This window comes from Neolamprologus multifasciatus, chromosome 14, assembly GCF_963576455.1.
Source record: "Neolamprologus multifasciatus chromosome 14, fNeoMul1.2, whole genome shotgun sequence".
Classification (NCBI taxonomy): domain Eukaryota; kingdom Metazoa; phylum Chordata; class Actinopteri; order Cichliformes; family Cichlidae; genus Neolamprologus; species Neolamprologus multifasciatus.
The window spans coordinates 40,675,872-40,701,749 of NC_140452.1; the positions used below are offsets into that span (position 1 = coordinate 40,675,872).

General features: G+C 41.4%; 1 protein-coding gene across 1 annotated transcript; it reads right to left on the minus strand.

Moving 5' to 3' along the window:
* smtnl2 (smoothelin like 2) lies at window positions 1–25,153 on the minus strand. The gene is made up of 10 exons (XM_085184770.1): window positions 24,919–25,153; window positions 23,679–24,622; window positions 6,714–6,795; window positions 5,905–6,165; window positions 5,757–5,819; window positions 5,616–5,676; window positions 5,410–5,532; window positions 5,038–5,161; window positions 2,609–2,760; window positions 1–680 (listed from the first exon to the last, which is right to left on the minus strand). The coding sequence occupies exons 2-10, from the start codon at window positions 24,354–24,356 to the stop codon at window positions 554–556; spliced, it is 1,671 nt and encodes a 556-aa protein (XP_085040896.1). The 5' UTR covers window positions 24,357–24,622; window positions 24,919–25,153; the 3' UTR covers window positions 1–553.
* Between the last annotated feature and the right edge of the window lie 725 nt (window positions 25,154–25,878).

Consider the following 25,878-nt stretch of genomic DNA (forward strand, 5'->3'; position numbering starts at 1 on the left):
TCAAAATATCATTTTATTTTCTACAACATTGCATCATATATGTCCTAAACAGTCGGACGTACAGCCTTACGGAATGTGACATTTCTGAGACATACCTCCTCTCCACAGGTGCGCAAGTTGAAATTAATATGGAGGTTAACCTACAAGCATGTGTGACAATAATGAACACAGCAACATTTCTGCTCTCTCTCCAGTATATCTCAGCCATACACACAAATACTCATACACAAAGTAAAAACCTAAATAAAAACCACACACACATACACACAAACTGCTGACCGCTGTGTATGAATCCATCTTCATGACTGTTCATACACAGTATGGATGAAACACTGTCCACTCTGTCAGTGACCCAAGCTGTGAGCACTTCCCCTCTGGGCTGCTTCTCCTGCAGCACTGTAGAGGATTGTTTATTCATCCACCACTAGGGGGCGACCTAGTCCTTCCAAAGTGCCAGCTCTGTCCACCAGCCCTACATGCACAGGCCTCTGCCTGACAGCAAACCACAAATTAGCTGATAGCATGTTGATGTTTTCAAAGAGGTCTTTGAGCGTCACTCGAACTTCCGCAGGTGGTTGTAGAGGGACTGCACGTAGGTGAAGACGCACATGGGGTCTGGCTTACGGCCCATGATCATCATATCGTCCACCTCAATCAGCCGGTCACAGCCTGCCTTCGTTCTGGAGGTGGAGATAAAGGAAGGCAAGTTAAGAAAAGGGAAGGCTAGAGAGGTGGCATCAGGGGTATTTCAAAGAGTGGACTTTCTAACTTTCTAAAGAAGAAGATTGAAGTTTTTCTTTAAAAAAAAACTCCTTCAGTTTATACTTAATTTATTTACCTAATTACCTAATTATTGATTTTATGAGTTACAGGACTGAACTGTATCATGCAAAAAATACACAGCAGCCAGTCGCGTTCTGAACCTGTAAAGCTGCTGAAAATGGATTTTTAACAAACGTGTTTTGTTACAGTTTGTTACAGAATGACATGATGGATGTAATCATCCTGATATGTGTATTCACTGTCCTGTAAGTCTCAGATCTCTTTAAGAGGTCAAGTCTAAAGCTGGTCACTGAACCCACTGAATAATGCTTTTCAGTCAAAACAGCTTAATTCTGCTGCAGGCACAAAATAAACTTGTCTTTAATCAAGTAGTGCACGTCCACGCTGTGGGTCTGTGTAGTGCAGTGGGATAATAAGCTGGGCTTTATGAAGCCATTTGGTCAGGGAAAAGGAATGCACACCTTTCATCAAATGTGAAAAAGGGAGGGGAAAAAAGCATGGAGAAATAAAAAGGACTGGATCTGCAGGAGTAATGATCGTTTAAAACGCGTGCATTTGGGTCTTTGTGGAGAGCTATAAAACAAACCAAGAGAGAAAAGCCATTCAGAAACATCCAACCACAATAAAGCAGACATGCATGGCTGATGGAGTTAAGGCTCATAAATCTTTTAAAGCCATATTAGCAGAATCCAGACACCACAACTGAGCTCCAGCTAACTAATAACTGTTTGTGTTTGTAACACAACAAGAGTGGGAGGAAGTTAAAGGAAAACTGTGACATCTGGGCTAATTTATGTCAAACATAAACTCATGTTAAATGAGCTTACTGCACATTTAACATGCTGAGATGGAGCTCTTGGGTTTCTTGCAGTTTCTCTGAGTGCTGGACCTTTGAGAGAATTTGGTTGGAGATCTAATCCTGCGAAGGTTGTGGCATTGTGTTCACACACACACACACACCTGCTTTTACAGATGCGCTCACACTCTCTGATCAGTTAGTCAAGTGCATTTGGTTATTGGTTACTATCTATCCTCCTCCTCCTGTGGAAGGGAATTTTTTTTATAGTACTGCAAAGAGCCGTGTGAAAACGTATCTTTTTTTAGTGAATTAACCTTCCATCAAAGCAAAATGAAAGGAAACATTTTGGTTTTACAAAACTAAATGAAATATTGAAATGAAAAATAAAAAAATAAAAAACAGAATGAAAATAAACATAATGTTTGAGAGAAGATAATAAACATTAAAATGAATTTAAAAAAACATTCTTGTAGTGTCTTGTTAAAAATAAAATATACGTGAATGTCATTAAGAATATAATTTAAGACCTGGTAAAAATGACAAACATTATGTCTCTGTGGTCCAAAGAAGGCCTATTCTACATATAATAGAATAATATAATAGATCGTGGCTCAAGAGTTGGGTGTTCGTCTGGTAATCGGAAGGTTGCCGGTTCAAGCCTCGGACAGTCTCGGTTGTTGTGTCCTTGGGCAAGACACTTCACCTACCGCCTACTGGTGATGGCCAGAGGGGCCGATGGCGCAATATGGCAGCCTCGCCTCTGTCAGTCTGCCCCAGGGCAGCTGTGGCTACAACTGTAGCTTGCCTTCCCCATTGTAGCGTGAGAGTGAATGAATAGTGGAATTGTAAAGCGCTTTGAGGGGTCCCGAAAAGCGCTATATAAATGCAATCCATTATTATTATTATTATAATATGTAAAACCTACGAATTGACAGAAAGTGTATTTTTTAAGCTTGTGAAGCAGCACTGTGTCATATCTTCAAAAATAAATTATCCACAGCCTATTTTCATATTGTTATCACTCACTCTGCAGTTCCAAAGGCCAGCTCAAAGTTGTGCCTGCGATTGGCCGGTGACAAAGAGGTGTAGTCAAACTTGGTGGGAAAGAAGGAGTGAACCAGGGCACAGAAAGCCATCCCATCACTCCAACTGGATGAGAAGTTCTGGATGTCGATGTTCTGAGGACAGGAAGAAGTGATGATGAGTGTGTGAGAATACTGCATTTAGGAGAGCAGTGAGAGGTAAAAGATAGACACATGACTTGTTGCAGCTTCATAAAGCCGTCTCCCCATCCGGCGTCTAGCCCATAATTATGATGGCTAAAACAGACTTCCCCCTGCTCTGCTTCTCTCAGTCTCTGACGTGCTCTTGAAATCACGCTGTTTCAAGGATACCCTTTATTGGTCTGGAGTTTGGCTTGAATGAAATGCAACACGTCATGTAATCGAATGAACGTCTTCCTCTTCTTCTTGTGTGTGTATGTAAGAGTTTGCTACAAGTTAATAAGAGTCTTGCTTGCTTGACTGTAACCAAAACCACATGGAGCAGCTGGCTCAGGCTGCAGTCAAGAAAAAAGGCTTTCAGAGTGCAGCAAAGTGTCACTTTGCACTTTGGGACCTCAGCATAAACCACGCCTCCACACCTCCGCAAAACACACATGTGCAATTAGACACACCTATTTACCACAAGGATGCTCACTGCTACTGTAGTTGAAAGGAACACAGTAAGCACATTAGCAGTCCCTCTGTGTGCCAACAGGGTAAATCAGCATGAAACAGCTGCATGTATCTAGGTCGAGTATTCTAATTTATAGTTTTCTATCTTTGACACACATTATGTACCCTGTCCAGTTTATTTGGGGAAGTACAATTATTTGTGTCACTTCCAAGAGTCCTATAAGTCAGTCAGTAGAACTGCTGTCACGTGTGTCCAATAAACAAGCAGCAGCTCCAGGAGCTCTAGTGCAGTGTCAACGTGTATGAAAGATATAGGATATAGCTAGCGTGACATTAGCCACTAGTTTGTAAAGTTTTTAAGTTAGTCATACACGTCATTGTAGTCTTGGGAGCTCGAAAAAAAAGAATGGGACTGGACTTCTTTAAGTTTATGACGTGTCTCTCATCCAAGAGGCTTCTTCAGTCTAAAAAAAAGGTGGAGAGTCCCAGGTATTTAAACCTGAGTAGAGGTTGTTCCCTTTGGACTTGGTTACTGACCCGCTATTGATCATGTGAGTCATTACGTCAGGAAAGGTGTGGGTCATTACCATCACCGGGGTTAAAACCACCTCCAAACGACTTTACTTGTATTTTCAAGCTCCTAAAAGCCCTTACAGACTCATCACACTGCGAAAAAATGACAAGAAAAAGAAGAAACAGTTTCTGGATCTATCCAATTCTCGCAAGAAGGCAGCAGCAGGGAGGATTTCACGGTTTGATCCAGGAGTTGAAGTTGTATCATGACTACTTTCATACATATTTCAGGATGCCAGTTTGACCTCATGTTGGCAGAGTTGGGATCACATTTGAGGAGACAGAGTAATCATTTTAGAGAGCTGAGTGACCGGAGCAGCGGGTGTGATTATTTTACTATTTCCATCTCATTGTGACTATTTTATTTGGAAACACATAAAAGTAAGGTTAATATCTACCTTCTTGTATTTATTAACTCTTGTAGAGAAAGCTAATTTCACCAAGGCCTGTTTTCTACTCTATGAATTTGCCTTGTTCTTCAATGACTTCCTTATGTCAAGTCATTTATAAAAAAAATCTGAAAATGCCAGGATGATCAAAAAACACAAAACTAAAGAACCTAGATGCAAAAATTCCGATGACATTTAGTAATCCATTATCTACTTATCCTTACACCGCTGTGTAACGTAGTGTGCTCACTTGCTAGTAGGATTTTGAGAGGCTCGAGAAGCAAGCTTACAAACGACCACAAAGTCAAACTGGATAGACCAACAGCTGTAAAACATTATGGAGAGGACAGTATGAATGTATTTGCGTCTTCCATTAGCAGCCTTGTGTTCTTGTGCTTCCAACTGTAAAGCACAGCTGCAAACATCTAATCAGCACACGAACATGTTGTCAATTTTCCACTACGTTAGAGTGCGACAAAAAAAATAAACAAAGAAGAAAAAAGTAACTCTGGCTGAAATATACTCAGGCACACTGGATTATCTATGTGGTGCACATCTCTGAAAGTTTGTTTTGTGCTATGGTGAAGTGATGTCAGTGACTGTGTGGAGAGCAGGAAACAGTTGACGAAGGTAACTGACCATCATCTGTTCTGGAGAAGGTGAAAAGTAGAAAATCAGTGTTCAAGCCTATTTGTCAAAATATTCAATAGCTACAGATAATTTAATACATTTAAAAAACATATACGTTTACAAAAGTGTGACATGTTCCCCTCCAGGCTTTATTGGCTGGTGAGACTAATGATAATGAGTGTTTTACCTGGTAGCCGATGGTCTTGGAGCGACACCACTCGAGAAGGATCTGTTTGATGCTGCTGGCAGTGGACACCCCGAAACTCTGAGAACGCTTCAGCTTGGGCTTCGACTCCACTGGTTTAAGACGACTGCGCACAGAAAGAAAGGGGAAACAAAGATAAATAATAATAAACTTTATTTATAAAGCACACTTAAAAACCAAGGGTATGCCAAGGTGCTTAACAAGTAAGATAGAGAATAGGAGGAGGATAATAGAAATAGGACCAAAGAAAGTACTAAGTATGCAAGCAGGTAGCTGTCACTGATACATAGGAAAGCAAATAAATAAGACCGCTGTGTTGATGTGCTGCCAAAGGTAGCATTGCGATGCTTTCACCTGGCCTCAGAATCCAGTCTTTCAAAGATAGCTCGACGGGCTTGAGCACCGATGTTACGGGGCAGAGTCTGTGATCTCACCAGCTCTCGCCTCCTTTCTCCCATCTGCCCAAAGGAGCCATCACTGCAGGATGACAATGCACAAGTGTCAGACAAAGCAAAAGATACTTCCTCTGTTCTGAGAGTGTGATGTTTCCATCCAATTACCTGTCAGACTCCCGTAGACCTGAGTAGGTCACAGACTTAGCAGGAACTGAATTTGCCTTCTCTGGAATAGACAAGGCAAAAAGTAAATTATGCATATCTGCAATACTTTTATGTCTAGAACTTTCTGAAACAATGACTCACCCTGAAGATAAGGAGATCCCAAAGCTCTGATAGGTGTAGGAGTCCAGGATTTTACAGGAGGTGCTGCTCAAAGGAAATACTAATTTAGTTACAATTTTTGCTGCGTTCATGTGTCATAACATTACTTCATGATTTAACTGTCAGCTACCTGGTTGTATCGGAGACTCCTCTATTGGCTCGGGCAGGGTGGTGCTAGAAGCTGGCTGGCTACCAGGTGAGGCCTCGGAGGAGGCCAGAGAGGTCAGAGGACTTGCAGGGCTACTTGGAACAATGGGTGAGCTTTTGATTTCTGCTGTCTTGGTTGTAGCAGTAATGGGGAGGTGGGGCATCCGCATGGTGACAATGGGAGCGTGCTCATGTGGAGAGTCAGTGGGTGGACAGATATTTCCATGTACCAGCACTGAATGTTCTGATTGGATGAAAAGGTATAAAAAGCTGATAAAGCATGCTAAAGATACAATCTAGGAGCAAAGAAAGACAGACAGCACTTCATAATAACTTGCTGTCATTCCCCAACATTTACCATGAATTCCTCTGAATTGGAAAGGACACACAGGAGACTTCAAAAATGAGAAATTAGACACAAACTAAACTGTAAATATTTGGGGACTTATAGAAAAAGTACAAACACTGTGTCTCCTTCTTACTGTATTATAGACTTTCCTAACCTAACCTTCTTACATTGTAAATATAGATTACTTAAGGTGCTAGTGTTAGCTGATAACTCCCCCACTTTACCCTCTGTTCCAAAAATGGTTCTGCTTTGATTTTTATGGTCTACAAATGATACACTTCCTAACGCTATAGCCACAAAACATCATAAATCTGTTTCCTTTGGCTAAGCACGCTGGGTAAAATAACTGGAAACTCCCTGAAACAATGCTTTGTGACTGTATTATCATTAACTGCGGGGACAAGCTGCACTGCGAGGATGTGAGACCATAGCTGTGTGATTACCTTTAGAAACAGCGTGTCCATTTTCCTGTCCAGAATGTGTCGGGGCTGGGTCGACTTCAATTGGCTCCTCTCGCTCAATGCTCTGAAACACACATGAAGTCATAGTTAACGGCATGCCAACAACAGACGTGAAGTTATGTTTGACCTTCATTTGTGACAAACAGGAGGGCCATTTTTCTTCACTGCCACAACACAATGTCATACACGTGAGATGAAAACCGGCAACTTAAGACTCTTGACATTTAATCGTTGTAGGATTGATCAGCCGATTGTCTACTGGAATTGCCTTCCCCAGTGGACTAAAAACTGCACTTAGTCACCTTTTTAGTCTCCTCTTAGTTTCATGTTTAGCTTTTCAAACACCAATATGTTATGTTTGGATTGTAGACAATTCATGTTCCTCTGGCTTGAACAAAAAAAAAGAAAAAGAACAAAAAGAAATCCAGATGCTCACTGAGTCATTGTTGGACTCTTTGACTCCTTTCAAGTTTTCAACTTTTTCTCCAACATATGGCTTTTTTTGACACAGCTTCAGACAAAACAAAACAAATTGGCATGCCACAACTGAGTGCACTTCAAAGCCATTTATTTTGTACATGGACCTCAGTGAAGGCCTGCAAGTGCGAGAGGCAGAGGGATGCTTTGTTCCATGCGCGTCTCCTCCCTCCTGATAAGACTCGGAAAGTCTTTGTTTTAAATCGGGTGCTGCATGTCACCGACGTGCTCAGGGATGGGAGAACAGCCAAAATCCACCCGGTTCTGAGTGCTAAAGTGACTGGGATCAAGTTTTTAATGTCAAACATCATCAGTATCCAGAGTTCATATTTCAGCATTTACGTGACCCCACTTTTCTTCCTGCCTCTGGAATCAGTTCAGTCTTGTAGCTAAGGAGAGGCTGTCCTTTCTCTCTCACCACACCCTGTCGGCCACATGGGACAACTAATCACCATCCTTACCTTTATCTCACACGCTTAATGCATGGAGCTGCTGTTCCACATTGGTTGTGGCCAAAGTTGCTGTACTTTCCATGTGGCCTTGTCAGATAGATAGGCAGAGTTTAGTGTGACTATCGTCAGAGCAACACTGCTCAGGTCAACAGTGCAGCACTGACAGTATTTGCTCAAGGTCACAGGTCTCTAGTTCTCCTGTGTCAGCAACTGCCTCAGCTAGTTAATGTCTGAAATGGCATCATATCAAATTTAATCTACTATTATAGCTTTTATTATGACGATCGTATAGAAATTCCCTCGGGCCTTGTTAAATTCTATTATTTTATATTTTTGTAAAATGTTATATATGATGTGCAAATTTTACCCTAAGTGATCCTGAAAGAGCTCTTCACAGACGTAACGCACCTTCGGGCAGCCATGTTGGGCAGCCACAGCTTGTTGAGCAGCTGGTTGTACTTCAGACTTGGCTGTCACAGTGGAATTAAGTAGACAGGGCCGATTTCTGCACAGCATTTGACTGAAAACATTATTTCTTCAGTGATGCATCTGATGCACCAATTGTGTGTTTAGATAACGTCAGTGTGCTTGGAAGCATTTTTTCAGTTTCTGTTCACTCCATGAAATTTTTAATCCTCTTTTCCCTGATAGCTTAATCTTTCACAAAAGATGACTGTCGCTCCCTGTTCCTGTTCAAAGGAAGTTCTTCCTTCCCACAATTGCCACTTTCTGCCATGTTTTAATTTTCAATTTAAATCAATTCAATTGTATTTATATAGCACCAAATCAGTTGCCTCAGGGCACTTTGGATTGTAAGGTAAAGACCACTGAAAAAAAGAGAAAAACCCAGCAATCACATGAACCCCTAAGAGCAAGCACTGGCGACTGTGGGAAGGAAAAAACTCCCTTTTAACAAAAACCACAAGCAAAACCAGGCTGAGGGAGGGATGGGGGTTACCAGATGAAGACAGGACAAAGAATTCCTGTGGAAGAGGGCCATAGATTAGTAATAACCAATAATTAAATGCAGAGAGGTGTATAAACACATAGTGAGTGAAGAAGGTGACTGAAGAAGAAAGACTCATTTGCATCTTGGGAATCCCCCAGCATCCCCCAGAGAGTTCTCACTCCCTGTCTCATCTTTTGGGTTCTCTCTCTAATATTTTAGGGTGTTTACCTATGAAGCTCTCTGTTACAACTGTAGCTGTGAACTGGCATTATACATTCAAACTGTACTGAATTAAAAATTCACTTTTGCTTAACTTTGTTTCAGACTTCAAAACTCCTCAGACAAAATATCTAGCTCTATCTACCCGCTGATAAAACTTTTTTTCACCCAGGCCGTTTGGCAGCTGGTCTGGAGCCAGGGTCCTATCTTAAATCAGTGCTTTACAAGCCAAAAGCTTGAGGCCACAAACGCTGTTTAGAAAGCGTCATCAACACTTTGCTGGTCTAGAAAACCCAGAAAAGCGTAGCACATATGCACGTCGCCATGCAATTGAGCAGATGTGAATATAAACATTCAAACAAGGAAATAAGAGCAAGACTTTAAAACCTTGGAAAGAATTTTCAAGTGTGAAATGACCCAAATTATAGAATAAAACGGCTTATTACTTCACTGTAGCAGTCTGGAGCCATCAGTTTGCTGAGATCTCGACCCACCCAATACAGTGGAGGTATATTCACTGGATAATGTGTTTGGGTGTTGAAACAATAAACAAAACCCCAACAACACCTAAAGAATAAAGAAACAACCTCAATTTTCTGCCACAAGGCAACGTCTCAGAAGACAGAAACTTGAAACGTCTGCATCCCCTCTGTACATACATGTATATACAATGTGCTGCTCTGGCTGTGAGACAGCACGCTGTGCTCAGTTGAGGAAATCTTGGGGCGTGTATATGTGTGCATGATAGACAGAGTGAGCTCAACGTATAGGAATGCTGCTGGGTCATGTGTGTGAAAGCAAGGCAACAAGAGAGAATGTGTGCATGGACAGGGGTGGTATTATTTTATTAAATTGTGATGACACACTCAATAAGGGTAATGTATGATAAAGTGAGGAAAGCAAAAGACAGGGAGTGATTTTATATTTCATGATGGGAAATAGTGTAGAGGGGCTGGGAATAAGGGTAGTGAGGTGGAAACAGCTGGCTATCCAGCAGGAGGAGGGAGACAAATTGCAGAATGTCTGGCTTTGGGGAGGGGAGCTTCCCCGGCTTAAGTACTCAGATCATCAGATGTCCACTTTAGGTCAGAGGGGGAAATGTGAGAGCATAGCTGCTGAGGTTCCTGTAAACTCTCTGGTATCTCGAGGTTTATTTGCTGGAAGAGCGCGCAGCTGAACGCTGTGTTCTGCACACTTCACGTGGCACAAGGTTGACCAGAGACCACAGGAAAGGCCGCACTCATCACATTTCTGCATGCATTTGGTTAAACAAACACTTTGGCACAAGAGCCTCATGAGTAGGAAATCAGTCAGCTGATATCTGTTGGATTACTCTGCACTTGATGTGCTGATATTTTATCAAAAGCTGGATGTCAGCCAGACAGTGTCTCCTAACATTTGGAAGTACTAAAATGTTCTTAACGTCTGTAACGTGATGAGCCTTTCGAATGTCAGTGTGCAGTAGATAAATATTAGTACTACTCTTTAGGGGTATTTTTTTGACCAGTGAAGGTCAAGACTCAGGTTAGCAGCTGCTACACAGCTAATATTTATACACACACGAGTGAATACGCATGTAGCACTGACAATGAGGTCAAGCAAACATTACAGAGTTTCAAGTTGCTGAGCAGGATTAGCATTAGCATAGCTCACTAGGACATCATTACTCCCAGCTATGTAAAAATCTACGATTTTGCGAGATTGCTCCATGATTTCATGAAACCCCTGAAGTAGTTTCAGGAGCTGAACCTGTATTTCACATAAAAATGCAAATGCTGTTACAGTCTGTGTTGTGAGCATGGTTTAGCTCCCAATCCAAATCTTCATTAAAAGTCACCTGAACTAACTTTAAACTGTATGTTTAGATTTAGACTTCACCACTTCCAGCCAATTAAATTATTGCTAGACAGGCCACCTACAAATGCAGTATTTTTGTGCCATGACACTCAGCATAACTACACCCATGCCAAGAATTAGCATCTGCTTGAAATCCTGTATCCTTGTTAATTAGGCCTCACATTTTAAAGACATCATCACCTCCTCTGGTTCCAGATTCATGAACCTTTAACATCCAACAGTCACGTCTCCCTGTACTGGCAGACATGTGTGTAATAGTAGCTGTAAGCAGGAATCATAAAAACACAGAGAAAGCCAAAGTGGATGGACTTTAAGGAGGTCAGCTTACATTGTCTGCCTTCTTGTTTTGCTTTAGTCTTGCAAAATTACATTAATGATGTTAAAGCTCAGAGGTAACTGCTAACTATTAGCATAAATGTGAATATGCATGAACGCACATGTATATTCACATTTATAAAAGCTCCTTTTTCTTTCTTAGAGGTACAACAAATCCACCAGTGCGTCACTGCTTCGTGAGTGAGGAACTATAAAATATCTGGACCAAGCTGTTAAAGCAGAGCAGAAAATGTAATGAAGCCCCCAGTCTGAGAGTAGAGACAGAGGAGGAAATATGAAGAAAAGGAGAACATATTAGATTTTTGCACTCTACCCCGTGGATAAGTGTCTGACCTCCACTGAAGGAAACTGTACAAAACACTATCATTTCGTTTAACCCCCAGTCAAATAGCTGATTTGAAATCAGCGTATTCAGTTAAATATTTTATTTGTCAACCTTCAGAAAAACTCACACATCTAATGATTACAACTGTGTAATTTGTTTTTGCAATTTAGCTCAAACTGAAGACAGCTACCATCCCTCCTCTAGTGCAAGTATATACCAGAATATTTGCAAATGTCAGCTGTTGCTTTGGGACAACGCACCCGGCATGTAAACCTGTCTGGTCAAACAGGACGAGGTATGAGGGTGATGGTTGAGCACCATATCCTGTGTTTAGTCACAAGACATTGTTTAGCTGTCAGAAGCGTCTTCATCAATGACACCTTAATAAAGACTCTGAAAGGGGGGTGGGGTGGGTGGGGGGAGGTGAGAATGGGAAAGAGACTGAACCCTGAGCAGCCCTCGATGAAATTCTGTGCCTGTCAGACAAGTAGAAAATAGTGCTTGGCTGGGTGAATGAAGCTTATAGTAAAAATGACCGTTCGCTTGAGTGGAAAAGCGCTATGAGCACCAGTCCATTTTCTTTAAGCAAATAGTCTGCTTAATAATCTGCACTCTGAATAGCTGCGGTTTGGAGAAGGCCTTGAAGAGGACTGGCGGTGGCTCCCCGGCCTGGCAGATCCCCATGTACTAATGAGTACTAATAAGAAGCGAAAGAATTGAAAAGGGGGAGGGAGGGAGGGAGGGAGGGTGGAGCATAAAGATAAGAATGAAAAACTTGTAGAACTGGGGGGACTCATATATAGATAAGACCCGTAAGGTGTGTGTCTGGAGGCGTGGTCCCGCTCCTGAATTTCAGATAATTTATCTCCAATTAATGAAGTCATCAGGGTCTCTGAGGCCAAAGACAAACTGCTCTACTTGGTGACATCTTGTGCTTTAGCCCTCTCTGAGTTCCAAGCCATCACAGTCAACCCTAACTTGACTTTCTTTGGAGAGAAATTATGCTAATGCAGTGTCCTGGTACTTCAGAAAATGTTGCTTTTAAAATGTGTTTGGCTGACCAGGTGTAAAGCTAAATGTCTTTCTTATATCTGTTGTTCTTTCATCTTTCCATCTTGTAAGCCGTCCTCTGTCCTTCACTCTCTTAGAGTGACCTTTGAGTGCTGGAGGAAAGGAACAACCATTAATAAATGGAGGCAAGCTGGCGCCCTTCCAACAAGTGCTAGTGTGAAGGAAAGTGTGTGTGTGTGTGTATGTGTTACCCATTACCTAACTTTAGTAGCTACTTATTTGCAAAACAAATGCCCAAGCGCAAAGATTTCCATGAATACACATGATTACAGAGTGAAGACTTGTGCGCTTGTAGCGATACAGGACTTTAAACTACATATTGTAATTTTTTACAGAGCTTGCAAATTATCATACTTCACTGTGAATGTGACCTTCCATTTTTCTATAGCAGCAAGAAAAAGGTCAAAGCAGAATACAGATAACAGCAAACTGTCCAGAAACATATGAAGCAAGAAGCATGTTATCATGTACAGAAGCTACTGTAATGCTATCAGAGGAAACAGTTATACAGGACTCCAACTCTGTAATTTCCTTACTGGGGTCTACTGAGGAATCATTTTCTGAAGGAAATAGACACACTCACACCACCTGTTCTTCAAATACATTCACACAGCCTGCAATTTCTTAAAGAAAAATCCCAGGGAACACCACTTAGGGTTGGGAGTGGAAAATATGCACAGCCTTTGAATTGAGACAATATAAAAACCTAATTGCAGGTGAGAATTACTGTACAGGGAAAGGTTTACTTCACTAACATAGCACCACTGAATGCAGCATGTGGTTTCACTTGTGCTTTTCAGACTTTTCTGAATTTTCTGATAATCCTGTGTCTCTCAGAGACAAAGGAATAAAACGTGGCTAAATGTAGTGAATAGTTATAGTATAGAGTATCATTTACAATCCACTACCTGCCGCATCTCAAAAAAGGACATTTGTAAGCTTTTCCTTGTGTGTTGGTGGTTACGTCGGATTCATTTGTGATTTAAGAATAATGGAATAAGAACACAGCGGGTTCTGTGTCTTTCAGGCCAAGTATTGATGACAAATGGGTCCAGGTGGGCTTTTGGAAATGGACATTTCTCACAGTAACATCTCGCTCCAACATGTGGAAGCAATAAAGACCTCCCCTCCTCCATCCTCCTCTTTTCCAGGCAATGAGGCAGAGGATGTCAGCATAAACGGGGGAGTTTGACATGCTGACCTCTACTATGTTGGTGAACATGAACGGTCTGGATCTCCTCTGCCTTCACTCTCGTTTGTAGCATACAGCTGAATACACCAGACAGGTGCGTTGTTATGTTTAGAGAACCAGGTGAAAAAGGAAGGCCGCTTCACTAATCATCTCACTTTAGTATTCCAGTGCCAATATGTGATGAATTATGCCCAGTTAACACTCGGTGGATGTGTGGCACCAAGTATGTATCTATTAATTTCCCAAATGTCCAAAGCAGCTACAACATCAGGCTCAGCTGTCTGTGCCGGAAGACTCTACTTCTGAAAAAACGTGTAAATTTTTGTGCACTCTCACCAGGACCTTGTCAAAGTGTCACCTAACCCCTAAAACCAGTTTTCCTTAAAGTACCTTCTGGGCATTGCTCCAAGACAACAAAGCCAGAGTGCTGCTAAATGAAATCTGTAAAGTATTCCCAGCATGGGACTGAGTTGAGATAGCCAAAGAGGCAACCTTAAAACCTATCATCCCCTGAAGCTGACTTCCAGAGGGCAGTGAGAGTGAGTGGTCCCACAGGCTGGTTGGTCAGTTATTAACCTGTTTCCAGAGAGATGATGACGGGAACACGGCCTATTGTCTGGAAGTCATTAAGAGAGCCAGGGGTAGTCTGGGAGTGGCTGCATACCTCTGTTAAACCCCCAGCATGTGTACACACACACACACACACACACACACACACACACACACACACACACACACACGTGTGCACACAATACTTGGTTTCTTTTCAGCTGTTCCTCAGTTTTTGTTCTGCATTTCCATATTGGTTCAGACTCAATAGCTTCACTTTAGGAGAATAATTGTTCAAAATAACTCTGATAAGCAGTGTGTAACTCCAAACCTGCTTAATAACAGCCAATCACGAGGGTAGACATACTTCTATAATATGTTGTGTATTGATAAATGACTCCAAGAGAGGAGTTATGATCTCTTAACATCCACCACTTAGAGACACTAAGTGTCATTCTGGCCTTACAGTGCTTCTGGTCTAAGATTTCTACTTAGCTGTACTACATAACAGAAAATCCCATATTAGGGTGTGGGTGTGGACATAAGTAACCCTATACCTTCCTGTAAAAATGAAGTGGTGTTTAGGGGACTAGTGGCCTGGTGGATGTTAAAAGGTTAAACTCTGTTTTCTGTCTCACTCATGACTGTATTAATAGCCACAAAGAGGAGGATGGGGTGTTGGTGCCAGGAATCCAGCCTTAAAGTGCAGCCCAGCTCGGATGGGAATATGGGGGAAGGTTAAAGGGTGAGGAAGGGGCCACAGAGCCACACAGAGAGAATAGATAAATGGATGCATGTATGGATGGCAGACAGATATCAGGAGTTGTTCGTCACAGCTATCAGAGACTGTGGGGAGTCTCCACAGGCGGGTGTGTAAATGTCAGCTGTCTTTATCACAGAAGTATACAACACCATGCTCTTTACCCTGCAGTGTAGCCTTCTAACTCATTTATTTGTCTTTCTGCACCCAGACACACATTTAAAATCTGACCAAAATTTGAGTAAAGTAATTAAGCAAACCGATTAACTTTAAGTCTTGGACAATGCAACCCTCTCAGGCTCAAATTAAACTTTTTGTTGCTAATGCACAACCAAGTCCTGCAGTGGTGCTTCTGAGTAAAAAAACTCATAAAATATGTATGTGGAGTAATCAGGTTGTTAGTTTTTAACTGTTGTAAATCAGCAACGCCTGCCTCAAGAGGGTTAATCACTGTTGCCTAATTCAGAGTTTCAAATAATCCCTGTTGGTCTTAGACTGGGTCTTGGAAAACTCTGTTAGCCTATCCTCTGTGTAAAGTTAGTTAATTATTAATCTCTTTCACAGTGTGTCTTGTGTCCTGTCTTCTTCCATTAACCTCCACAATCCAGGACATAGTTGTCCCTCCTTGAGCCTGGTTCTGCTAAAGGTTTCTTCCTTTTAAAAGGGAGTTTTTCCTTCCTGTCACCAAGTGGTTTTTTTTTTTCATAGGGGATCATCAGATTGTTGGGCTTGTTGTTGCACTGCTGCTCCTCCACATCGAAAGGAACCAGTTAAGGTGGAGTGTTCAAGGCATGTCCCTGCATAAAAAGCCCCTGGGGTAGACCCAGGATACGCCAGAGAGATTATATCTCTTGGCTAGCCTGGGAACACCTTGGTGTACCCCCCAGATAAGCTGGAGGAGGTGGGTGGGGAAAGGTAGATTGTTTGCTCATGCTGCTTCTCTGTGACCCAGCCAACCAGAAAATGGATGGAACTGATATTTAAAACAAGCCATTTTTGGTTCTCTTTCCATTTCCTTTAGAAAACTGCCATTTGCAGCTCCATCCCTGAAACTGTCTCAAACTGAGAGCGTAAAGGAGATGGACTCACATCTAATATCTGCTAATGTTATTATTGCAAACTTTGGCTATATTAGTGGCCTGAAAATAAAGAATACTACGATAGATCTACTTTTTAAATCAAACTACAACGAACCCAGAAAAATGACGTTGGCTAACATGGTGTGTGTGCACATTGTATCACCATATATGCATAATTTATATGTGTGCATACAAAGCGAGAATGATACTATTGCGGTTTTTACTAATTTACTGCTAAATGAGTGCAGCAGCAGGCAGTAATCCTGGCAAAGGATGTGTACTGCAGTTTGGACTTGGGTCAGTGCATTTAAATGCCCTGAAGATGCAATCATCAGTTTCTTCTCAGTCTGTGACTAAACTAAAAGAGTGTAGGCTGACTGCTACAATGGTCTGTTGCTCAACTGTGTAGATAGCATCAGTGCTGGATTTTATAATGTTAGTGGGAGATGGAGATCACGGGTGTATGGGGAGGGACTGAGGGGGTGAAACAAATCTAAAGATTAGACCACAGCTTAGCTGCTCGAAACTCTGATAAATATACAAGATTTCCCTTCAGCTTGCCAGTATATTATTACTGTCATATGAAGTTTAGGAGCTTGGTATAATTGCTGTAAAATAAGACATGGGTTGAGCCAGTGGATAGCTTCTGTCTTGAAGCAGTGGTAGAGTGCAGATGTTCTTCAAAATTAAAACCACATTTCCCATAAATCCTGTTGCTTCCTGCTAGGTCTGCCACCACCAATAAAATCCTTTGTTGAATTTGTACCAGACTGCTGACAAGAATAAAAATACCTCAAAATGCGCCTGGTAATGATTTATTAATGTTTTCGATGGTGCATGAAAACAACACATCGGCAACTGCCCAATATGCAGCTTTTCCATTGTGAGCCATAAATCAAGCACACCCATTTTCCACACACTAAAAGCAAGTGAGAGCCTCCAGGGATGAAAAATAAAGGCAAAGCAAACATCAGCTTCAGTTCTTGTAGTGGTCTCCATAGACTGCCATCTAAAATGACCAAAATACTGCCCAAACTGACCATTAGTAAGCTTATTTATGGTCTGATATAAGACTGTTTTGGCTTTAAGTCTATAGTTAAGAGCAGTAAATGGATGATTTTATTTTTAAAATCTTATAAATATACTTATACTTCAGCACCAAATCCAGGACACTGTTGCTTCAATAAAAGACACCCTGGGAATAAGAAGAGGCCACTAATGAAAAAACACAACTCTGTTGTTGTTTGTGCATTGCCACTGACCAATAATGCTGCTTTGTGACTGGGGACAGACAGTGGAGAATTAGTTCTTTCTGTGAGAAGGCTTTCTAAAATGCTGACTCTTTTTAAAATAGTTAACAATGTAAAATATAGGGGTGCAACGATACACAAAATTCACGGTTCGGTTCGGTTCGGTTCGATACTTTGGTATCACGGTTCGATATTTTTTCGATACAAAAAAAATGTTCATGCCGTTTTAATTTGTCATTTATTAAAATTATAAATATATATTTTAACTCAAAAGTACAGTTTTTAAATTTAATGTTGCTGAAACAACAAAGTAATAAAAAAAAATTATATCTGATTGAGGAATCACTCATCTTTGGAAAAGAGAGTTTATTACAGAGAAATGGCTCTTTCCAAAATAAAAGCTATACTATACACTTCTTCTGGGGTATATTCTCAGCAGCATATTAACCTCTTAAGCCCCAAGGGGGTTTCTGAGCTTCCTGCTTGAAAATGTAATGCCCAAATTTAATTGATTATTTCTCTGTCCTTACAATCTTGGTATCAAAATAAAGCTAACACTTGGGAAATTTCATCAGAGGTGTAAATATTGAATCAGATATTACTGTGTCAAAGTTACTGAGACTGGAACACAGAAAAAGTAAGTAGATTTTATCCTCGCCTAATTATTATTATTTTTTTTTAATTTTTAGCATATAACCCTTTGAAAAATATGCCTCAGATCACATTTGGTTCCAGAAATCCAGTAACCAACATATAAACATCATCTGTGCAAAGATTTATGTTTCTAAAGTGAAACAGTGAAAAATTACAGTGCTGTCAATACATGAATATCCAGACGTTGTACAAAAATGTCCAATTTTGGTGCACAATTGGACACCATGCCAGTTGATTTTTTTTAGGTATTAAAGAGCAGAAATTAATAAATTTTATTAACAGGCCTAAACATGCTTTTTTTCAAAATATATTTTTGAAGAATTAACCACACATTTACATGGCACCGGCCCTTTTCTGCAGCGCGCATAGAGCGTTTGATTGGCCTCTGGCCCTTTAAACTCCGAGGGGCTGTAACTTTGGTTTCTTTTGGTCAATTTGCGTGCACCTCTTTTTAATCGTTTGAGCCAATAGATTCACAGTGACGATGCCACGTTCACGTCACTTCAACCAATCAGACGTTGTGATGCCAAAACCCACGTGGGCCCAAATTTACTGCATGTGGCGTCTGTTCAGTCACGTGCCTGTAGGTGGGTCTAAAATGGATGTTGTTGATGGAAAACTGCTCTGATGCGCTAGGTAGGCATGGCAACTACTGTTAATCACGTGGCTACCGGCGAAAATAACGGAGGAAATCGGGAAGGTAAGCCAATTTCTGTCTTAGCGCATTTGCGCCGCTGTGTGTTTTTGTGGTCTTCTTTTGTGGCTCATTCAGTGAATTTTGGTCTGATCGTGGTGAAACTTGGTGTATGACATTTTAGCTGAGATTCTGAGGTTTCTGTGGATACCACACGTCTGGTCTTATATTTCTCAACCCGCGTTATAACCGATTAAACGTGATCTCCTCCTTTTTGCCCCCGGTACCGGGGGTGTGGGGCTTAAGTGGTTAAACATATCAGGTCCCCATAAGGAGAATCATGTGCTAACGGCTGTCTAAATGACTTGGGTAAAGTTTGTAGCATGCGTGCTTTTTGTTTTCTCTGCTTCCACTTGTCTTTGCACTAGGATGATGTCAGAGTAAATGTGCAGTCATATTCGTTGTGTTCCCACTAGTGCTGTCAGCGTTAATCTGAAATGACGTTAACACCACAACATGGCAAATCTCTGTTAACGAGCTACCGCGGATCGCCCTGTGCGTGGGGCTGGACGGCCAACACATTAACGAGCTAACCTGCTAACACACTAGTTCCCACCAATGTAATTGAGCATTGCTTGGCACATCCAACATACTGTTTTACTTTAGTCCATGACACGCTTACCTTCAGGGTCACACGTTACATGAAAACCAAAATAGTTCCAAACGCCACACCTGAATGAGGGTGGGGGAGGTTCAATTTGCCATGTTGCAATGAGCTTAACTTCTGTCTCGCTAGCTTGCCCTGCGCTCAGTGAATCTGCGTTCGACTACTCCGCCTAGGCTGCACTGTCGAGCGCAGATCCACTGAGCGCTCAACACAGACAGCATCGTCAAAAGAAAAGTTGATAAAATAAATTAAAAATGTTGTATTGTTCGATACATATGTGTACTGAACCGAAAGCATTGTATCGAACGGTTCAATATCGATACGAGTATTGTTGCACCCCTAGTAAAATAATCTGTTTCATCCAAAACCACAAATTTTTGTTGAAGTAGTTTTGTTGTGCAAACCTAACCAATGAAATTAGTAGATCAACATTGATTTTTGGTTTCAAAACAGATCCCATGGTCAAACATAGAATGAGTGTTGTGGACTGTGTTGCTTTTCAGTATCTCATCTGACGTTCTAAAGGCTGAAGGAAAACATCTCCCAATACATTTAACTGTCCCTATCACCAAGTTGCAAAGCTGTAGCATCTCAATCAGTTGCAACAGTGGTCCTGGAGCACGACGACCTGAGGTCATCATTGGTAACAGCCACAACTCTAAACAAAAAAAAAACCCACGCACACACACATGCACGCACGCACACACACACACAAATGTGTTTCCATTTTAAACAAATTTCACCAAACTTAATCAGATGAAACAGAACTTCTCATATACACAGTTATGATCATCTTGATGAGGCAGATGGACATGAATAATAACCTCAGTGAAAATAAAAATACATAAAGTACATTTCCACTCAGCTTCTTCTTTAAAGAGAAAGGAGACCACAGCGAAAAAAAAGAGACTGATCATGAATAAAGACGCTCATAACTCACTCACAGATACATGCTGCAGGTGCTTTCACTTCACTGCCAGAGAGAAGGTGAAATGTGTGCACACAGGTGTGTGTGTCCGCTTGTGACCGCTTGGCATGTACATTGATGGTGAGGAGTAACAGCTGGAGAGCAGGATGGAAGACAACACGCCTGTACACATCTCTCTGGCTGCAGATAGCTTCAGCCTGGACACGAGCTGTTAAGTATGCCTGCAGTCTTTGTATTTTTTTGAACAGAAATCCTCCCCATCTCACCTTGACAGCCAGGGGAGGATGTGGCACCTGAGCGAGCTGCAATTATGATTTCAAACAGCAGCCATGGAAGCTAATTACCACAACACAGAGCACACACAGCCAACCTCTGTGAACACATGCATTATTCTGCTGTGTGTGGCTGACAGTGGGGGATCTCCCACAGCAGAGATACACAGAAACAAAGGTGCCCTTGTGTTGTTTAGCTCTGACCACATGATTTCACAGAAGATAACATTCTTCTGTTGTATCCACGACATAGTTTGGTAATCACGCATACAGGAGCAACAGCTATTACCATAAAGTGTGCAAGTGCTTTTAACGTTTTTGTAAGACTTGTAACTCTGCATGAATACCATATCATCAACAGATGTAATCATGTATAGGTGCACCCATGGCTTCAAAAGCTAGCAGTGCCCATTTAGCAGAAATAAATTGCTTGTGGGTAATTTCTGATGACCCTTCGAGGCAAAAATGCAAGATGCTTGTCTTGCATGTACTGCCTGTTTCCCCAGCAACATATCAGTGGAGCTCCTTAGATAATGCTGCATTTCTTTTGAGACATTCCGTGGTGGATTTGCAAGACTTCTTAAGACCACTGTGCATCACAGTTGGTATGAGGACCCAAAGCTATCTTTGGTTCTCACAAAATATTTGCACAGTGTGTCTGTCAACACAGACTAAATTATTTCAAAAGGCCTGCTCTCCAGCTAATTGTTCATTTGTTATTTGTTTTGTAAGGAGATATAAATATATAAAAATAATAAAAAATAATAATAATATAAATATTTAATTTCACTGACTACCATTTTGGATGCTGCATGTCCATGTCTATGTTTAAGGAGTTCCTCTCATATGTTCATAGGAGTGAGATAAATACTTTATGATCGTGTGTTAATTTGGTGTAGTGTAACTGCATTGAGTGAGTGATTAAAACTATCTGAATGCCAGTCCAGTTGACATAACCTGGAATTCTAATTACTTGGATGTAAATAACCACTTTTTCAAAACGCTGACTAGTTATGTCAGCCGTTTCCATACAATGTGTTTACTACTTCCCATGATGGTATGTGTATCTCCCAGCTTTGTGTCAGCGCTGAGTGCACAGGAAAGGCTAAATTCGGGAGCTGCCCTGCTCTGAATAAAAAGCAGACTTAATACTAACCTCATGATTGTCACACTTTCCACAACTTTATGGTGTGTCTTCTCAGGACCTCCTCCTGCCATACAAGTTCCCCAATGTCACTTTAAAGTACTAGTAACAGCTTGACATGTGACTTCACATATTATCTACTGTTGATGGACTCACAATGGTGGTCATTGAGTTCAGCAAAGCGAACATCTGCTCTGCAAAAATCTTTGGCATAGAAAATGAAAAAAATAGAACCAAGATTTTAATAATATACTATACAATCACATAAATGTAAGCACATTGAACAAGTTTAGGTTTTGATACTTGTGTATCTCACTCACTCTCAGCTGGGATAAGTTGGGGGTCATAGGTAAGATTGATGCATGCCTTAAAAATGCATTTAATATTCTCAAGTTCCATTTAATTCTATCGCTCTGAAATTGCAAATACTTGAAGGGTATAATCAGTACTCCAAACCACTCAATCGCCTAGGAATGGGAAGACATTAAAAAGCATCTTGATCATCTTAAGCTGCTGTCTAGCCTAAATATTTAGAAAGTTTCCTTATTTCTCTAAGGAACCCATAAATTTATCATGAGGACAAGGCCAGGAAAACCACACGCTCATCATCAACCGGCTGAGTGATGCAGAAACCACAGGATGGATAAAAGCCAGGAGATTCTCTTTTGGTTTCATCAGAGGCAAAACAAGCCAAGGAGGAAAACAAAACCAGCTGATGTAAATGGTTAAGAACAGTCATAAGGCAGAAGACATACTTTCATGAACTGCATCCCAAGTTGAACTTAAAATAACTGGGAATAGCTCAGAAAGCACAAAACACTATAACTCTGACTCACAGACTCAGTGATGTATTGTCATCAATAAAGTTGATGATGATGATTGTGATGTAACTCACATGGACACATCATAAAACCAGCTCTAAAACATTCTTGGCATCTGGAAAAATATCAGCTTTACAGAAACTAAGAGAACAAGCTTGTTTTGTTAGCTTCACCCACCAGTTTCTGGATGCAGTCATTAGAGTTTCAAACGACTTTCACAAGACCAAAGGAGAACTATGTAATCATTCAGGTGAAGCTGAGACATGAGAATCAAACCAAAACTGGATAAACGTGGTACATGCAGGACTAAGGCAATAATGACTAACCAGAGCCGACATTTCACAATGCTGACTTCAAATATTTGGTACAGGTCTGAAAAACCACACAACCGCACTAACCTCACCTCCCAGGAGCCTTCTTGACTCATGTTACTGCACTTCATAAATCCTTAAGTATCCTGGCAGAGGGCTATTGTGCAACCACAGTGACATAGCCAGTGCCTCGTATGACACATCTACACACCCACAATGCAACATTGCTTCATTTAAACTCATAAATCTGTGTCTTTACCACTGTGGCCATTGCAACTACTGCTACTTTGCAGTTGCACTATACTAAATTTCCATTCATGTTACAAAGTACATGACAAATCTGAACTGTAAACTAGAGAGTAGATAAAAATATGCGAAGAGCTTCTACAAGAACCCTGGAGGGCATCAAGTGTACATTTTTTTGGAATAGATTCCTTGAAAGAGTGTAACATTTCTTCCCTTGCAGGCTAAAGCCGGGTTACTGCCAGGGAACAATCAAGAAACTTTTTAAGGAACAACAATTAAAAAGTTAAAGAAACAGTATATATTGCAGTAATATTACAACAATTTAACTGCTAGCTAAATTAAAACTCTATATTTAGCCAAATGTAATTATAAAACTGAGATATTTAAATGTGTCTACAGTTTCAATTATTACCAATAATATAACAGATAAACTTAAATTGTGAACTACTACTGCTAAAGGCAGCTAGCAGTTAGCTAAGTTAGCACAGAGTTAAGGTAACAGAGGCACATAGGCCTAGGCCAAGACAGGTAGAAACAGAAAAATGTATATTCCCTGACAGGTTGCTGATGGTTACTGTTGTCAATAAAAACCAGTTCAATATCAGTGCAAATAAAAATAAATGCGACATGGCAAGGTTGACTGAAGAACTTTCACATTTGTTCATTCGGCACATTTGTTCACTCTAGACATCAAAAACCTCTGAACCACTAAAGAACTCTTCATGAATGGATTTCTGCTCTATGAAGTACTCACATTGGTCTTGCTGGACACAGCAAAAGTGGCTCGGCTGGAGAAGCGGGTGATGGAGGGGCTGCTCCCAGACACTGGGCTTGTCACCATGGAGGAAACTCTGGAGCCAGCTGGAGGACTACTGGAGGTGGAGGAGGATGAAAAAGTGGCAGGGGGGGATGCAGGGATAGTCTGATTGCTGAGGCTGCTGTAGGTCTGGGCTTGGCTTCCCAAGGTGGAGCTCTGCATGTGTAGATGAGCCTGACTCTGCGTGTGAGCCTCACCTTTTCCGTAGATCACCTCCTTTATCTCATGGTGATTCTCCTCAATGTCATCTAGGTGGTTCTTGTGGTTTTGGGCATGTGTGTGGTGGTTGTTGTTCAGCAAGGTGCTCCTGTCACATGTTATGCCACTGAGGAGCTCCACCTGTCGAGTCAAAGAATCCAGCTGACTCCTGAGCTGCCGATTCTCCTGCTGGAGATGAACCACGGCTCGTCCGAGGGGCCCACTCAAGTTGTTCGTCTCCTCCAGACGACGCTCCATACCCAGTTTAAAAGTACTCACATCCACATGGATCTCCCTGATGGCATCCCTTAGAGTGTTCTCATAACGGGCTAGTGCTGCACAAACAGTCTCGCCCTCTGGAGAGCAAGATCGTGGGCAGCACACTTCTCCCATGTCACCCATCGCTGGGGCTTCCATTGGCACAGATGCCACCACTGCTGACCCTTGGGGAACAGGCCAGATAGTCTGCAAGTTAATGACTCCCTGGTGACTGTCTGCCTCAGTCAGTGATCTGAGAGTTTTGCTGGAGGGGGTGGGGACTGATGGACAGGAGTTAAGAGGTGAAAGTTTGAAAGGGGTTGTAAAGGACTGGTCTGTGTTATTACCACTCCTTCAGCTACGTCCCGAGATAGGATGCTCAGTAAGGTCTGCTTTCCAGGTACCAACTTCACGCCAGCTTCTGTCTGAAAATACAAAGTGAATAAAATGCAAACACACTGTTAAACTCTTCAAAGATCTGCTGAAGCTCAATTGAGATGACTGTCTGTGGAGGATAATTAGGGGAAAATTTAATATCTAACAAAAATTGACACAGCAAACTTGATTCTAAGCAAAAGTTCAGACTGAAAAAAGCTACATTGTTTCAAAGAACTGAGAAGAACAGAAAAAAAGCATTCATTTCTTTGAGCCAGATCTGATTTACAGCTGCTGAGAAACACAACGATGAGGTCATCTTCACCCACAGCTGCAAAAAACCTACCTCAGTTTTGCTCTTTGCTACAGCTCACCAGACTTTCCTCGGCAGCTGTATGTCTGTGTGTGAGGGTGTGCGAGCTCTGCTCTGCTCTGCTGGCTCTCTGGTTTGTTTAAAGGTTGATCACTCCTCTGGCCTTGGGGAGGGAGGAGAAAGGGAGGGATAAGGGAGGAGGGTAGTGGTGGAGTGGAGAACTTGCATGCAAAGAGTAGTAAATGTGAGGGGAGGGGAAGCGGGGCGGTGCAGTGGGTAGATTTTATGTCCTAACACTGTCTAAACTGTCTTACTCCTCCTACCCTTTATGTTACGGCACATTTTCCCTGTTTAAATGTATACATGTTAGATGATATTGGAAGAAGAAACAATGAAATATGACTGCTGTAAAATAGAGTATTCGTGTTTATCAAAGCCTGTAACTTGAATGTATTTTTTGCACGTATTATATGGTGGCCACTCACAACAAATTGCTTTTATAAACACCACTGACATTCTCCTAAGCTGAACTGACGATTCTGTTTTTCAGACAGCTGGTTGAAATACTGTGTGTGCTGTACTTATAGAGAAGAACCCGCAAATAATTTTCCACTAATCTTGCAATTCCCTTCAGCTCTGTACTAATGCCTTAGCATCTTTCAACTTATAAAACTGAGTCTGTGGTCTGCAAATTTCCAGTCTAAGGCTCTCATCAGGCTCATTTATCAAAACAGCAAGCAGCTGTTTTCAGTGAAAAGCTCTGCTACAGATACTCTACACTATCTGCTAGCCATTTATTACCAAATCATCACAATCACATAGCATTTTGCTGTTATGCTGCTTTGTGTCCACTGGACATTAAATTCACTGGAAACTGATTTTTTACGAGGTAGAAGACTAGGTTTTATATCACGATTAGAGATTAAGTTAAGCCAGTTAACTGTTTCCCTAGATGTTGTCACTTTTCAAAAGAAAATCTGTCCTATTGTAGTT

What these genes read in the sequence shown, in the direction of transcription:
- smtnl2 (XM_085184770.1), bottom strand. Translation starts at nt 24,356, where the DNA reads ATGGAAGCCCCAGCGATGGGTGACATGGGAGAAGTGTGCTGCCCACGA. An exon ending in AGACTGGATTCTGAGGCCAG is followed by an intron (nt 5,162 to 5,409) that starts GTGAAAGCATCG and finishes TTCTGTGCGCAG; the next exon opens with TCGTCTTAAACCAGTGGAGT. An exon ending in CCAAGACCATCGGCTACCAG is followed by an intron (nt 2,761 to 5,037) that starts GTAAAACACTCA and finishes TCCTGTCCTCAG; the next exon opens with AACATCGACATCCAGAACTT.